Source organism: Camelus bactrianus, chromosome 34, assembly GCF_048773025.1.
Source record: "Camelus bactrianus isolate YW-2024 breed Bactrian camel chromosome 34, ASM4877302v1, whole genome shotgun sequence".
Taxonomy (NCBI): Eukaryota; Metazoa; Chordata; class Mammalia; order Artiodactyla; family Camelidae; genus Camelus; species Camelus bactrianus.
Window position 1 is genome coordinate 7,267,716 of NC_133572.1, and position 16,049 is coordinate 7,283,764.

At 46.0% G+C, this 16,049-nt stretch overlaps 1 protein-coding gene across 3 annotated transcripts in view; it reads left to right on the forward strand.

Moving 5' to 3' along the window:
* The window catches only part of ETV6 (ETS variant transcription factor 6), a 222,554-nt gene that overhangs the window by 189,517 nt on the left and 16,988 nt on the right, over positions 1-16,049 (forward strand). For all 3 annotated transcript variants that reach the window (XM_074357505.1, XM_074357506.1, XM_010946431.3), the window contains exon 5: positions 11,341-11,886. In XM_074357505.1, the coding sequence (XP_074213606.1) occupies positions 11,341-11,886 (546 nt within the window). The remainder of the gene's footprint in view (positions 1-11,340; positions 11,887-16,049) is intronic.

Sequence of the window (16,049 nt, forward strand, 5' to 3'; positions counted from 1 at the left end):
GGGGAGGCGAGTGCACACAAAGCTGCATTCAGCCGCCCTGTGACCTCACCTCGTCACTGCCACTGACTTAACCAGTTCAGACATTCATAATTTCACAATGGGATTTATATCACAGTACAAACATACCTTGTTTAATCTAGCAACCGCTCCCTGCAGATATCCTGTATGAGTACGCTACACTGAAATCTCGCCTTTCAGACTAGCAGCCACGTGGCAGTGTCAGCGGCTAGGAGGTTGGTGTTAGGTCAGAGGCTCCCTTCTGGGCTCTGGCAGGAGGGACGTATGACCCTTTATTATACTAATTCGAACCCTTTATTTTGTAAACATTCATTATCTCTATGATGTACACTGTTCTGAAGTTGAGTCATGCCTTGAGCAAAGTGATACTCAGATTCCCACCTCGGTCCTGGGGAAATCAGCATTTCCACTCTTTCCCCTTACCTAGTTATGGGAAGGGGAGGCAATATTATATAATTACAATAACCTTGTACTTTTTCATCCATACCAAGACACTTATGACAGTGAGATCAGTAAATGAATTAGGACAATAGACATAAACCAGGACCGTCCATGACAAACTGGGACACCTGGTCAGCTTAGATCAATTTTTTTAAAGACTGAGCTCGAGACGTCAGGAAACCAGGTCTGTCCTTCCCTTCTGCCAGAAGAGTCATAAGGGCTCAGTTTCTCATTTTTCTGGCCCTTAGACTCCCAAGTTATAAGACAAGATTCGACCAAATGGTCTCAGATCTTAGCGCTCTCAAATCCTAACATTCTGTCCAAAAGCTGAGTCTCCCTGGGTGATACGAAGATGAATGAGACACATTCTCTACTTTTAGGGTTGTGGGCAGCTAAAATCCAGAAAAGCGTAACATAGTGTCCTGTCTGGTGATGCTCAGAAAATCTCTTCTCATTTATCTCCTCTTGTCAGGAACTGCTGATGATGTTACCCCTCTTAGTAGTCAAACCTAGAGTCGTTCATTCACTTGTTTCACAATGAAGACCTCACTTTAAATAGATTCTTCTTCTTGGATTGTGGGGGACCCATTTTATCTGCATGATATGCATTAGTTAGATAGCTGGGTAGGAAGGAGACCGCTGGCTTTCACCAAAACCAGGAGACAAAAGAGCTTGAGAAGTTTCATACCAGCCAATGGTTATAAAATGAACTGATTTGAAAAAAAAAAAAAATGAACTGATTTGATCACACACAGTTGTGATATCAACGTCTTTTGATTCCAAAATCAGTTACTTTTGGCTCCCATGGGACAATTAAAAGAGAAGCTTTTGTCCCAAAGTATATATTCGGTTGCCATTGGCCCTTTGGTGTTAGAACTACTTGAATAGTGATTCCTTAAAATGTGTTTCCAGTCCAGGCTGGTCTCTGACTGGGATCAATTACCCCTGCCGGACTGGACCCGCACACATCTCTAGGGAAGAGAGTCGGGATCTGTATTTCTCAAATGTTCTCATCTCACGACCTCTTGGGGGGACCCTCCCGTAGCTTCAGCTCTCCGGTGCCACCCTCTCCCGTGCCCCATCCGAGAGACTAGGAGGTGATCTTTAATCACTTGAATTTGAAGGCATTCACCCCACAGTTCCCAGTGAAAGTTCTGTTCTGGGGCAGCTCTTCGTCACTGGGTGGACATGGACGTTGGAAGTAATGATGAGAGATTTCAAGTGTCGAAATACTGCTGTTCTCAGTTCTCCTTACAGCTAGCCCAAGGTCACGGCCCAGGTAGCAGAGAGAAATCATTTCTTCGTGGAGGGTGGGGAGGGTGGCCTGTATTCTGGGATGGCCCACAAAATTTTTATTTATATGATTGCTTTTTTGAGGGAAATATCCACCCCCTCCCATGTCCTCCCCACCGCCCACCAAATACAAGCGCCCGAAGACTGCTTTGGAGGAAGGAAATCGTATGCAATTTTAATGAGATAATTAATGGAGATGAGGTGTATGAATCCCCTCCCTAATAACAAAATAATAGCTAGCATTTATTGGGTCCTCACTGGGTGCCAGGCCCTGTTCTAAGCTTTTGCATGTTTAAACCATTTAATCTTCACAACCACTCTATAAACCAGGTAATATTATTTCCACTTTGTAGATGAGGGAATGGAGGCTTTTAGTGGCAAAGTAGCACGCCTCTAAATCACACAGCTACGAAAGAGCAAGGCTAAGACTGAACCCCAGGTCTGCTTGGCTCCATTGCCTGTGTCCACTCCACTGCACCATGAACAAGCCGGACAAAATAAGGTTTTTAATTCTGTGTGTGTGCAGGCACCCTGCAAATAGGGCAAACGATGAGTAGAAGAATGACAGAGAAATTATGGAGATTAGGATGCCAAGACCAGGTCCCCTGACTGGGGTAGGTCTCAGCACTCCTGCTTATAATTTCTCTGCTTCATAGCACAGATCTTCTTAGACTTACGATGGGGATATGCCCGGCAAACCCATCATAAGTTGAAAATATCCTACATTAAAAATGCGTTTAATACCCCTAACCTACCGAATGGCATGGCTTAGCCTAGCCTGCCTTAAACATGCACAGAACACTTACATTAGCCTACGGTTGGGCACAGTCATCTAACAAGAAGCCTATTTTATAATAAAGTGTTGAGCAGCTCGTGCCATTTATGGCATACTGTACTGAAAGTGGAAAACAGAATGGCTGTCTGGGTACAGAACAGTACCCACTGTTCACGGCTGTGATCGCCTGGCCGCCCGCCAGCTCTGCCCGCTGCCCAGCATCACGAGGGCATGTCGTCCTGTGTATCGCTAACCCTGGGAAAAGATCAAAATTCAAAATCTGAGCTGTGGTTTCTATCGAATGCATATTACTTTCCCACCATTGTAAAGTCGAAAGATAATCAAGTCGAACCATCATAAGTTGGGGGCCACCTGTACTGGAAACTGCCAAGTTTAAACCAAAAAGAAAAGTCAGAGATAACTTTCGAGACTTCAAGGTGTGTCTTCAGTTAATGATTTAAAAACTCATACTAAATTGGACTGAGTTAACCCGTGTAGGTCCTTGACTGCCCCAGGATGAATGGACTTAACAGGACAGCAGTCTCCCAGCCTTTGAGACACGTGGGTCCGAGTCAGGCACTGGCTTCTGAGAGCAGAAGCGCTGGCTTCGTGCCCCTGGACCTGCTCCTTGTTTGGGTCCCTCCTTGAGAGCCAACCCCCCAGGACAGTGACTGAGCAGACACCAGGGTAGTTGAGGTTGTCATCTGCTCAGGCCACATCCTATTACTGGTTGTAAAAACCACCCCGATTTTCTAGTCTTGCTGGAATCACGTTGATGACTGAAGCGTCAAGAAGGCCATTGGCCCGGGTTTGACATCTTTGTTACACGGTGTGATGCTCGGGAGCCGGAGACCATAATGGCGTGTGTGCACTCTGGATCCAGACCACCGGCTTCAAATCCCAGCTCCCCAGTTCAGCAGCCGTGTGACTTTGGGCAAGTTCCTTAACTTCCTTGTGTCTCCGTTTTCATCTGTACAAGAAGGAAATAGCAGGACCTATCGAATACGATCGATGTAAGGAAGGATCAAGTTAATACGGGAAATGCCCTTAGGACAGCATCTGTCGATAAATGCTGTCTGTTATTATTATTTGCTATTTCTTACCTCTATTTAATTGGAGTTTTTCTTCTTTTCTTTAAACTTAAAAAAAATTTAATTGTGATAAAATACACATAACATTTGCCATCTTAACCATGTTTAGGTACATGATTCAGTAGTGTTAGGTATAGTCACATCATTGTGCAATAGTTGTTTTCCTTACCTCCAACTCAGTTTTCTTAACCATTCGCATTATTGCAAAGGCACATACTTTGTGCAAACACCAGACTTATGCATATCTGGACATAGGGAAGGCCTCCTGCCTACTCGCACCATTGTCCTAGGACTTCTTCGTGGTTAATTGGGCACGTGGTTAATCTCTGGCATTGTTTCTAAGGGAGAATATATTTGAAGTGCCAGCCTTAATGCAGGATGCAGCCTGTTTTGAAAATGAGTGGTGCCTGTACTTTGTGTTACCCGCGGTGCCTGGCACAGGGCAGGTCCTCTGTGACCCTTTGGAACCTTTCTGTTAACCTGACTGTCTCCTCTCACACTCAGCAACTCTGAGATTAACTTTTTGGTGGCCCTTTCATCTCTGTGACTCTCGACGCTGGCAGGAGGTAATGAGGTCCCACCAGAACTTCCTGTTGTCCCTGGTGGCAGAGCCTGGTAACCCTGCCCCCACACTAGACCTCATTTCCCTCTTCTTTATCCTCCTCTCCAAGGCCTCTTCTTCCTGCTTTGCCCCCTGGATGTCATGACCTTTTACTCTCTGACCCTATTCCCATGCAGCGTTTGGTTGTGAGGGGGCCATGGTGGGCACTGATGGTGTATAGAGCCGCTTTCCATCCATCTGGACCATGAACCTACTTCCAGGAGGACCCGTTCAGCTCCCCACCTCCTCTGACCTCCTCCAGGGGTACAGGGCAGCTCTTACCCCGGGGCTAGCCTGCTCTGTTGCGTCAAAAGTGTTAGAGGCAAGAGATCCCTAATCCACAGGAATAATTCTCCCAGGATAACCAGGAAGCCTTCAAGAAACTTCCTCTTACCCCCCAGGAAATGCCATCTGATTCCTTTGAGATAAGGGGGGCAGGGCAGTTAGGGTTCAGCTCCAGAGAAGGAAGCTCTCAGCTGACTTTATCCCGCTCTGTCCCCTCCCTGACATCCCTCGGCCTTATCTTTGTGCCCCCTCCCTAGAAACAGCTCACAGGGTTTACCTCCCCAGGGCTCATCTGAAACCTGACCCCTTGATTTCTTCATTCACTTCTTAGAAGGGCCTTTCTTGAGGCCGAGGGAGGCTCCTCTAGACCGCCTACAAAGAGCAGAGCCAGCTTCCAGCCAGGAGCACGAAGCCTCCTCTGCAGCCGGTGTAGACATGCCCACGCCGTCTGCTCTGAGCCCCGGCAGAGGTGGCCCGCGTGGAGCCCGTCCCACCCGCCTTGATGCAGGTTAAGCCGCCGGGTCCTGCGAGTCACCTGTTTTGTTTCTTTCAGCCTCTTTCACCAAATGTTTATAAAATTCTGGGAGCTTCCGGAGGATTTATTGTTTAGGACCTCGGACTTCTGTGAATCATACACTCCAGATTAGGGCAGTGTTCTTCTCAGACCCTACAAGGGAATTCAGCGACAGCCGAGTGTGATGAGGGAATTCAGTGAGAACAGAAACCCTGAGATGGGCGGGCAGAGGGTCAGTGGAAAGTCTCGGTTGAACCTCTGGAAAAGGTGGTAGGAGGCATGTTGCTTTGCTAGGGCCGCCACAGACCCCGGGCTTAACAGATACTTATTATCTCACAGTTCTGGAGGCTGGAAGTCCAAGATCAAGGTATGGGAGGACCGGTTCCTTCTGAGGGCTGCAAGGGAAAATCTGTCGTGTGTCTCTCTGCCAGCTTCCTGTGGTTTGATCACCAGTCTTTGGTGATCTTTGGCTTTGAGAGCTGTGCTTTCATCTTTGTGTGGCTTACCCACCGTGTGCACCGACTCTCAATTCAGCACCTGTAGCCTTTTGTTGCTTTTTGATGTATCTGTCTTCTCCAGGAGACTATGAGGTCCCTGAGAGCACGGCCCATATTTCCTTACTCTTTGCATATTCTGCATCTGAGACACTGCCTCAGAGATGGTTGGCATCGCTGAAAGTTCTTTGCTTCCATTCACATTGCGATGACTGTGTGGCAGAACATCGCCCTTCCAGACATGCAGCATGTGCACATCTGTGTGTCCAAATTCCCCTTTTCATCAGGGCACCAGCCACACGGGAGGGGGGGCCCGCGCTACTCCAGTATGACCTCATCTGACCTAATTACATCTGCAGTGACCCTTTTTCCAAGTAATGTCACATTCTGAGGTGCTCGGGTCAGGACTTCAAACTATGAATTTTAGGCTAGGGTGAGGTGGGGAGGCACAAGTCAGCTCACAACCAGGAGTCACAAAACCTGAGTTTGTATATGGAATCTATTTTGGATTCCGTCTCAAGACCTAGAACCTTTCATTTTTGTCTTTATATCATTCATGGTTCCTAGTAATCTTTTACAGAATTGTGCTGGGAAATGGCTTTTTCCGGACAAGTGTGGAACACAGTTCACTGAGGGTGATGAGTGAGAGTTACCTGTTGCTCTGCGTCTCCCTGACTAGCTTCCCTTACCATCATCCATGACCGCAGGGAAAATGTGATGGGGAAACGGGATCCTGGTGTGAGAGACAGAAACTCGATGTTTAGCCTTTGCTCTACCCTGGAAATTTCCTAGTCAAAACCCATGGCTTTAATTAACCAAAGGCAGCATTTTGTTTTTGTTTTTTAGGTTTATCAGTTGTCCACTATTTATAACATGATCAAATTGGATCAAATTTTGATGAATTTTAAGTGGAGAGACTTTTCTAATAAGTGAAAGGGAAGAGGATGAGAAAAGAAATCAGACCTTTCTTTGTAATCATCACATTTAAAATAGTGATTTATTTGGGGCTGTTTGGTAGCTAGAAGGGATTATTTGTGTCTTAAAAGAGGTCTACCAAGAGAAAGGTGTGGGATCAGAAAACACTTTCAATCAGAATGAGGTCCCTACTGGTCCAGCGTCTTCCCCACCCCTCCTTCCAGGCCCACACTGACCAATTACATGTGGCTCGTCCTCTCTTCCCTGTGTGTTCCCCTCCGCTATCAAGACCTTCAGACCAAGGGCGATGTGGATAATTTCCCAGTTTTCCAGCTGGGCAATTCACCAAGAACAAACCCAGACATCAAGGCCAGACTAAAAAAAAATCTTCTTGTTTTAGACAGAAGACTCCTACATCTGGGGGATTTAATGCACCCACTGTCCGCTCAGTGCATTTCCTGTGTCCGGAGCTTCTCTGCCTGCCGGCTCTGGTCTCATAAGTTTCCATACCCTGCTGCCAACTTACAATAACAGAGGCAGCAGGCAACAGGGTAGCAGCGTCAGAGCCCATTCCATACGTGGGCGCGTGCTTTTGCGAACTGAAACAAAGCTTGGAAGGGCTCGTTGCAGGCCTTTCAGCCTTGACAGTGGTTATGCCCAGACCACCAGGAGCCTGGAATTAAATGCCCTCGGATCCAGTTCTCCAGCATTAATGTTATCAGCTTCATCAAGTACTTCCTCTTTCAGTGGTGTCTGCAGAGAAGTAAATAAATCAAGCGCCTCCAAGTCCTGTTTCTGCCCAGATCCTGAGTTAAAAGTAAAATCTGAGTTGGATTATCCAGAGCACTGTCTCCCTCCTTCATTGTTCCCCAAATCCGGGCAGGAACAGAGAGTGAAATCTCTCCAGGACATTACATCAGTTCCTCTTTTACCCTTGGCATGAAAGTTCTTCCTTTCATAGTCCTCCCAGACTTCCTAAGGCTTGCCCTGAGTGCACACCCATCCCCTAAGCCTCGACGCCCAGGACATCAAAAAAAGCCCGCAGGTAACCAGACTGCTGGCCAACGCCTGTGTCCGTTTTGAAATCTGTAAAACGGGAAATGGATTCAGGAAATAGGATTTCTCAGTACACGGACTTCATCATCCTTAAGTATTTTTAAACCTTAATAAGCTTTTAAGGAAAGGGAGACATTCTGTAAATGGCATTTAGAAGAAAATATATGAAACTTCAAAATGCAACTGTCTTAAATATTGCTTATGACGATCATATTCTGTGACAAATGAAAAGTGAACCGTGGACAAAAGATAAATTCATTTTTGTGGCTGGCGGAATTGAGATCCAAATTAGCTATGTAAAGAAAACTCATTCCCAAAAGATTGCAGATCATTTCTATCAAACTAATAATCTCAGCCATTAACGTTAACTCTGTGGACCTAATCAGTACCCTGTAAGCATTTATTTGCATTCGGGTTAAACTGAGGAAGTTAGTCATTGTCATCCCAACTTGTACCCTTGCAAGGCTGATTAAGCACTTTAAGTCCCTTTATAAAGTCATAATCACAGAGCCATCACATCACTTGAAAACTAATAGTTCCTCAGTATCATCCGATTGTCTGTTAATGTTCACATTTTTCCAAATATCTCATTAGTATTTTTACAGTTTGTGTGACTCACAGTCTAAGCAAGGGTCTCTGTATATTGCAAGGTTGACGTGTCTCTTCAGTCTCTTTCAGTCTAGAGGTCTCCATTCATCTCTTTCTAGTGCACATGCTTGTACACTGTTTCCAGGCGTTGAAAAAGGAAGTTAGCTATATAGTTAGTATAACTTTTCCCCTGTATATGGTGTAATTTTTCCCCCTCCAATTGCTTTCAAGATTTTATCGTTGGTTTTCAGCAGTTTGACTATGTGCCTGGATGTGGCTTTCATTGTCCTTATCCTGCTTGGGATTTGCTGAGCTTCTTGGGTCTTTAAGTTTTTGTTTATTGTTGTTGTTGTTGTTGTTGTTAACAAATTTGGGAGCAATGGGGCTATTATTACTTCAATTTTTTTTTGCCCCATTCTGTTTTCTCCTTCTTGAGCTCCAATTACACTTCTTTTAGACCATTTAATGTTGTCACTGAAGATTTGTGTGTTTTTATTATTGTTTTATTTTATTGTTTACTATATTATTTTCATTGATCTTTGAATTTACTGTTTCTTCTATCTCCAATCTGCTGTTAAGTCCATTCAGTCCAATATTTTATTTCATGTGCTGTCTTTTTTATAGTTTCCATTTCTCTCCTGATAGTCTTCATCTGTTATCACTCATTATGACCATTATTTTCTTTAAGTGCTTGAATGTATTTATAATAGCTACTTTAAAGTTTTGCTCATTCCAACATCTAGATTATCTCTGAGTCTATTTCTGTTGACTGACCTCTTGAATATGGGTCACATTATCTGTTTGTTCACAAGTCTTGAAAATCTTTATTGGACACTGAATATTGTGGATGACACATTGTAGAGACTCTGGATTATGTTATATTCCTCTGAAGAGTGTTGCTTTTCATGCTAGGAGGCAGTTAAATGACTAACTAGTTACTTTGAATTTTGGAGGCTTCGTCTTATATTTGGTTAGGGGAGATCTGTTTCAGTTTTGCTTCTAGTCCTCAGGCTCTGTCGCAGAGCATAGTCCTTACTCCTAAGGTGTGGCCGTTCTAGGGTAATAAATAGCCTAAAGTGTTTACAGAGCCTTCCTTAATAGAATTCAAAGTCAACTCTGTCTCCAATACAACAGCCAGCAGCTGAGCTTTCTGCTCGTATCTTTGAACCATCCAGCTGCTGCCTTTCACTGAGCTCCTTGGAGTTCCCTCTGCATGTGTGCTGTTCAGGAGCACATGTTAAGGATTTGAGGGAACTTTATGTGCTGATTAGTGACTACTTCCTCTGAGGCTCCCTCTTTTGTAGAATATCTCTCTCTCTCTCCCCCCCCCCCACCTCTGGCAGCTTCACGCTCTACTCCTTGACATCTCAAGCAACTTTCTGTTCATTTCTAGCCGCCTTACGCTACATGGACTGGGGAGGGCCCTCGAGGTGGAAGCTGTATAAATTTGGATCTCACTCTGGGAAGTTCCCTTCTTTCAAGTCAAATCCCCTTCAGTTTTCTCCGGGACCCTCAAATAACTTTTATAAATGTATTTTATCCAGATTCTATAATTTCTGTATGTAGGAAAGTTGGTCTGATACAGGCCACTCTGCAATTACTGAAACTGGAATCCCCTTCCCCTTTATGAGAAAAGTGGTTGCAAGTCCATAAATACTTCACCCTTCTTTGCTCATCTAACCACAGAGCCTGGAGCCCGGGCCTTAACAGAATATTGAGATCCTCATTCCATTTTATAGCTGCGTAGTCCTCCATCGGTTAGAGATACACTGTAATTTATTAAACCAGTCTCCTGTGATAGCTATTCCAATGATTAAGCACTTTTAAATTCATGGCAGCATGTTACACAGTGGTTACAAAATAAACCCTTTGCCTTGAAGCAGATGATGTTTTAATGATCATGAACAATATTTCTTTTGTTCACTGTCTCATGATGGTAAGATCTAGTGGAGTCCTCATTTTCCTGTTAACCCTGTGTGAAACTTTAGGAAGCCACCACCTCTGTCTCTGTGTACCAGCCCTATCAGATTCCCACATCCCTTTTGTATGTTCTTTATGTAGGTATTGTAATGGACAAAGGAGATATCTTTGACTTAATTTATTTAGAATCATGGACAAGTCTTTGACCAGAACAGACACCTGCAAGCGTGCACATCCTTTTGGGGAGAAACTCTGGGAACAGATGTGGCCAGTGACACTTCATTAAGATGAGTGTGAGGTCTGCAGAAATCTCCATTTCTGGAGGGAGATTTCTGTCCTTCTGACCCTTAGCAGGACTCCCACAACCACATGTGTGCTGGTCCCTCCCTCAGACCAGCCCGTGGAGCTACTTCTGCTGCCGAGCTGTGTCCACTTCGGATGTCAGCCTTGTTCAAATGCCCCCAGCTTGAAAGTTCAGTGGGCTGGGGTGGAGGCATTAGTAGGGGTGTCCATCCGTCTTTCTCCTTACTTAACTCTACCTGTCTGACCATGTGTAGGGACTGTGCACTCAGAAACAAGATGATCCTAAATGTCCTTTCAAGTACAACAAGATGGTCATTCTGTAAATTCGACCCAGTGTTCTTGCTTAGAGCAGGTTTTGCTGTGACTTCCCTCCCCCAACCCAGCCCCGGTCTCTACACAGCAAAGTAGCAGATACTGTAATTGGTACAGAACGTTCTAGAATCTGTGGAGTCTGGTTCTAATCTCTGAGTAGCTGGGTGACCTTGAGTAACTTGCTTAACTTCTTTATGCCTCCATTTTCTCTCCTGTAAAATGGGAGTAATGGTAGGTAGTATCTCCTACATAGGAATGTTGTAAATTTTGTATAATATAATCCAGTCTGTAGGATATAGTCATTGCTTTATTATCATCATCATTAATACCAACAATTCCTGGAGGTAAAGAATATAAAAATTTGGTTATGAAAATGTCAAGCAGCAGAAGCATCTAGAGAGAAACCCTTACGGACCCTGAAAGCCACATCGAAAAGTCAAGTAACAAAAGGACAGAGTGAACGTTTGGCTTCCCTGTATTTATAAGCCACTAGTAGGTGATGAATGGAATGTTTGTAGACATTCTTAGCTTGTCCATCGGCAGGAAAAGAATTTCAAGTATGTGCACTCCAGTTTTTTTTTTTTTTAAACGATGAAAAAGACATTCTACAGCCTGGCAGGAAGGGTGCTCCTGCACCCACACGTGCTCCACGGGGAGCACCTTCAGGACCACAGTGAGGTCCCACTTCTGCCAGGCCATCAGGGTCTCTGACTGTCCTTCCCTCTGCTCCACAGATAACTGTGTCCAGAGGACCCCGAGGCCGTCGGTGGAGAACGTCCACCACAACCCACCCACCATTGAACTGTTGCACCGTTCCAGATCGCCCATCACGACAAATCACCGGCCCTCTCCCGACCCCGAGCAGCGGCCCCTCCGGTCCCCCATGGACAACATGATCCGCCGCCTCTCCCCAGCCGAGAGGGCCCAGGGGCCGAGGCTCCACCAGGAGAACAACCACCAGGAGCCCTACCCCCTGTCCGTGTCTCCCATGGAGAATAACCACTGTCCGCCGTCCTCCGAGCCCCACCAGAAGCCATCCAGCCCCCGGCAGGAGAGCACGCGGGTGATCCAGCTCATGCCCAGCCCCATCATGCACCCTTTGATCCTGAACCCCCGGCACTCCGTGGATTTCAAGCAGTCCCGGCTCTCCGAGGACGGGCTGCACCGGGAAGGGAAACCCATCAACCTCTCCCATCGGGAAGACCTGGCCTACATGAACCACATCATGGTCTCCGTCTCCCCACCCGAGGAGCACGCCATGCCCATCGGGAGGATAGCAGGTACATGAGCGCGCCCCTCACCCCGCGTGGGTCCCAACTAGGTGCCCTCCGAGGCTCTGCGAGGGCCACGGAGGCTTGCGCCTGCAGGAGGCAAAATCCCTAGGGGGCTGGTTAATGAGCCGCTGGGATGGAGTTGTTAATGAGCCTCAGAAATGTTATGAAACAAATGTCCTACGTCCAGCTTACAAGGAGAGTCACAGCAGAATCATGGCGAAGCGAAAACATTTAAAATAGGTTTATGGGCATGTTAATGGCCCTGTCCTGAAGTTTCCAGTAGCTAATTAACGAGCAGGCACAGCATAAAGTACCATTGTGTCGGAGTCAGGCCTGTAACTCCATCCTGTGGGCAGCAACTCCATGCAGCCTTCACCTGGCGAGCGGGGAGGAGAGAAAAGCAGGATTCTGGTAGCGGAGGCAGGTGTGGCTGGGTCATCCAGACGGAGGAAACCACTCCCGAATTTTTACTTTCATGATGACAAGCCCAAATTTGCTTCCCGAAGATAAGAAACCAGTGAAAAAATCACCACAGTGCATTTTCACTAGTCTGCCCATCATTTACATCAAGTCCTGCTCCGGAATCTTAATCCCCTAACCTCATGGCCAAGTTAGTGCTTTTCCTAGAGTTTCTCCCCCCATTCACGAGACACTTTTTGAGCACCTACTGTGCATAGATAAATGCATTAGGAGGTAGGGGACACAGAGCTGACTGAACACAGTTATTTCCTCCAGGAATTTACTGGGAGAGGCAGATGTGAAAACCACTAACTGAGATAGAAGACAGAAGGAACTAAGTCCTCTGTCCCATCATTCAATTGCAAGAGCATTTATTGATTACTTCCTGTGTGCTAGGATGCTTCAGTGCTCTAGAAGCAACGTAGAGAGACTACGTTAAAGAAGGGGGCAGGTCAGTGCTGAAGGTGATTATGTGTCCAATACACGGAGGCAGGAGAGAGGTCAGACCTGTTCAGGGGCAGGTGAGAAGTACCCCTTCCTCCTTGAGCCGATGCCCCAGGACGGAGCAGTGCTCATAACAGCGTGACAACATGGGTCCTCCCAGCCGCCTTAACTACCTCTGCCTTGACTCATGGTCCCTTTTTTATTTAAGGCACTTGTTTCTAGAGTTTCCTTTTGCCCCAAGGGCACCTCCAGTGTTGCCTCCATTTTATAAATCATTGACGTCAGGACAAAGAACTGTGACTTAGGTGTTTAAAAAAACTATGAAGTGTTCTGTTTGCAGTTGGATTCAAAATGATCCCGAAGGGGTGGGGTACACCTAAAATAAGGTTAGCCATGAGCCAAAGCACAGGGGTTCACATGATTGTTTTTACCTTCACATACATGCAAGTTTTTAAATAATGAGGAAAAAGATACTATGCTTCTTTATTCCCTGTTCTTTCTTTTCAAAGAGCCTGTGAGGCAGAACATGTGCGCTTCCCCAGCTAGTTGAGAAAGGATGGGGTCAGTAGGTCCCTGTGAGTAACATCAAGGACCCGTCGTGGGCTTTCTTGTCCGCGTTTGCCCTTCTTGTCGTGTTCTGTGCGCGGTCTGCAACGCAGTAACTGGACATTTGGCAGATACTTCCTACTTGTTTATAATTCTCAGGGCGGCCCTGCGGGTAGCTTGTCATTGCTGTCTTCATTTGTTACGGGATGGTCGCTTACAGGGGAAACCGCAGAGGAAGCTGAGCTCTGGAGAAGCAGAGGGTCGCCCAGAGGCTGGGTGGTGGGACTGCAACACAGTCCCCACCTTGCTCAGCACGATTTGTCTTGTCCACCTCCTTCATGACGCTGTCTTTGCCACGGGCTTTTTAGGAGAAGAGAAGCCCCAGGTATCAAGTTAAGTTGTTTAGACTTAGAGCTGTTTTCTTCCCTTGTTTAGTAGGTCTATAAACTTTTTAATATGAGTCTCTTAAAAATTGTGCTACCCTACTGATATATTCTAAACTTTTAATAATCATCATACGTCTGTATTCAGTAATTTAACCAAATCCAGGATTAGCTAATGTAACCGAAAGGCACTGGTTTTCTCAAAGGTGAAATGAGAGAGGGTGGGAACAGGATCGAACATGATCCTGTGTCCCGCTGAACAGAGCTCAGCACGACTCCAGGCTTCTTTGTTTCATTTTGGGGAGTCCTGTCTCCTTTCGGTGCCTTTTTGGACTACTTGGATCCTTGGAGAACTGAGTCTTCATTTCTTGGAGGTCGGATTCATTGGGTGATTCTTATGTACAAATGTAAAGTCCTTTCATTACTGAACAGCCATAAGAGTACTTCCAGTCTCTGTAAAGCAGCTTTTAGATGGGAAAATGTACTTCTGTAAGCTGTTCAGATGAGCACAGCACAGTCAGTACTTGAAGGTGCCTCTGCGTGTCACGCAGACGGAGGATGTGGATAAATACGTTACTTATGAATGTGGATCAAAAAGTAAAGCCAGATTCTTACCCATTCAGATAGAATCTGCTCAGGTCCTCCTGGACCTGTGCATTTGGACACCTGCGTTTCCAGCACGAGCCTGCACTCCTGGGGGTGGACTGTTTGAGGACTTGTAAGAGCATCAGTGTCCTGGAAGAGCTGAACACAGTTAGCTCCAAGTGCACTTTGTGGTGTCTTCAAAGGACTCCTGTTAAGCCCTGCAGGAGGTCGGAGTAGGGGTGTCAGGAAGGCTTCATGGAGGCACTGGCTTTTAGCTGGGCTTAGACGAATGCTTAGAATACAGACAAGTGGAGACGAGAGAAAAAGTGGTCGGTCATTCCAGAGGGTGAAGACTCCAGAGCAAGATAAGGGCCAGTATGCTGCTTCTGTTTCAGATGGAATGTAAATTCAAGAACCCGGGTCCCTTAAAAACCCATCACATTTCATCAATTCTTTTTTTTCTTCACTTTTTCAATCTCTCCGAAATTGGGGCGCATCATACAATTAACAAATTACGTGCAAAGTTCTGATAGTTTACTTAGGAAAAACAAAAGTAGTCAGTAAAAGAAATTCAGGAGGTAGGTGACAGTTTAAATACAAACCACACATTAGATCTGTTTAAAGAGAACATGTTGCTTATTTTCCAAAGAATAAGAAAGAATGTTGAGTTTAACAAGTTGGAGTGGCTGGCTTTTTGGGGAGGGAGTTTAACATAGGACAGAGTGAGACCAGATCCCTGGGTTCTGTTGTTTGGTTTTTTTTAATGGTATGTGTAATAGTGAGCAAGTTGCTTCTTTCTGTGCTTTTTTCCTATTCATTATCCTCTAGTGCTTGGCTGCCGGGTGGGCAGTGCCCAGCATCTCTCACTTTCTAACATTTTCTCAGCCCGTAAAAGTTTCACTGGCCTGTGTCGCCAGTGTTTCACAGCCAAAGAGTGTTAACTGGCACTGGGCACCCTAATTTGAAGAAGGGTAGCGGGGGTGATGCTGTGTTTTCTGTCTATATTGAAAATCATCCTTCGAGCTCGGTGATTTCAAGACAGACAAAGAAATTGAGCTTCAGACACATTAAGAGTCCAGTCTCAAGCATCCATCCAGGGTTCTTTCCAACACACTTGTTTCCTCCTGACTGGGGACTGGAAACGCTGGCCTGTGAACCAAATCAGCCACCGCCTGTTTTTGTAAGTCAAGTGTTGGAGGCGCGCGGCCCCTGCCCTGTTCACTTAGGACTGTCTGTGGCTGCTTTGGCGCAGTGCTGGTGGAGCTGAGGAGTTGCGGCACAGACCAGACAGCCAGCAAAGCCTAAAATACCTACTGCTTGGCCTTTTACAGAAAACCGTCTCCGGCAAACTGTTCCCCAAGCGCTGCCTCCTTGGATGTGCCGGATGCTCAGACTTATAGGCGATAACGGAGGATGCAGAGGCAGAAAACACTGTACCCGCTCTCAAGGGATTGCTTGCACTTGAGAGAATGAGGCATGCCTAGGGCCGGTGGAAGGGACGATGGCAAGTGACGTAAGGGAGCTAAGTCCTAGGCTGCAGGCTGTCTGCAGACGAGTCCAGAGGCGTTACACTAGCATCATTAACATAAATGAAATACAGCTAAGGAAAAGAAAGTGTAGCTCTGCCGACTTGAATTATGTAGGTAAATCATTCACTCGTTTATGCAAAAATTATCACGTATCTCTGTGTGCTGGGCATTTTTCCGGGTGACAGGGGTACAGCATCTCTCAGTGTCAAATTGTGTGTCTTTG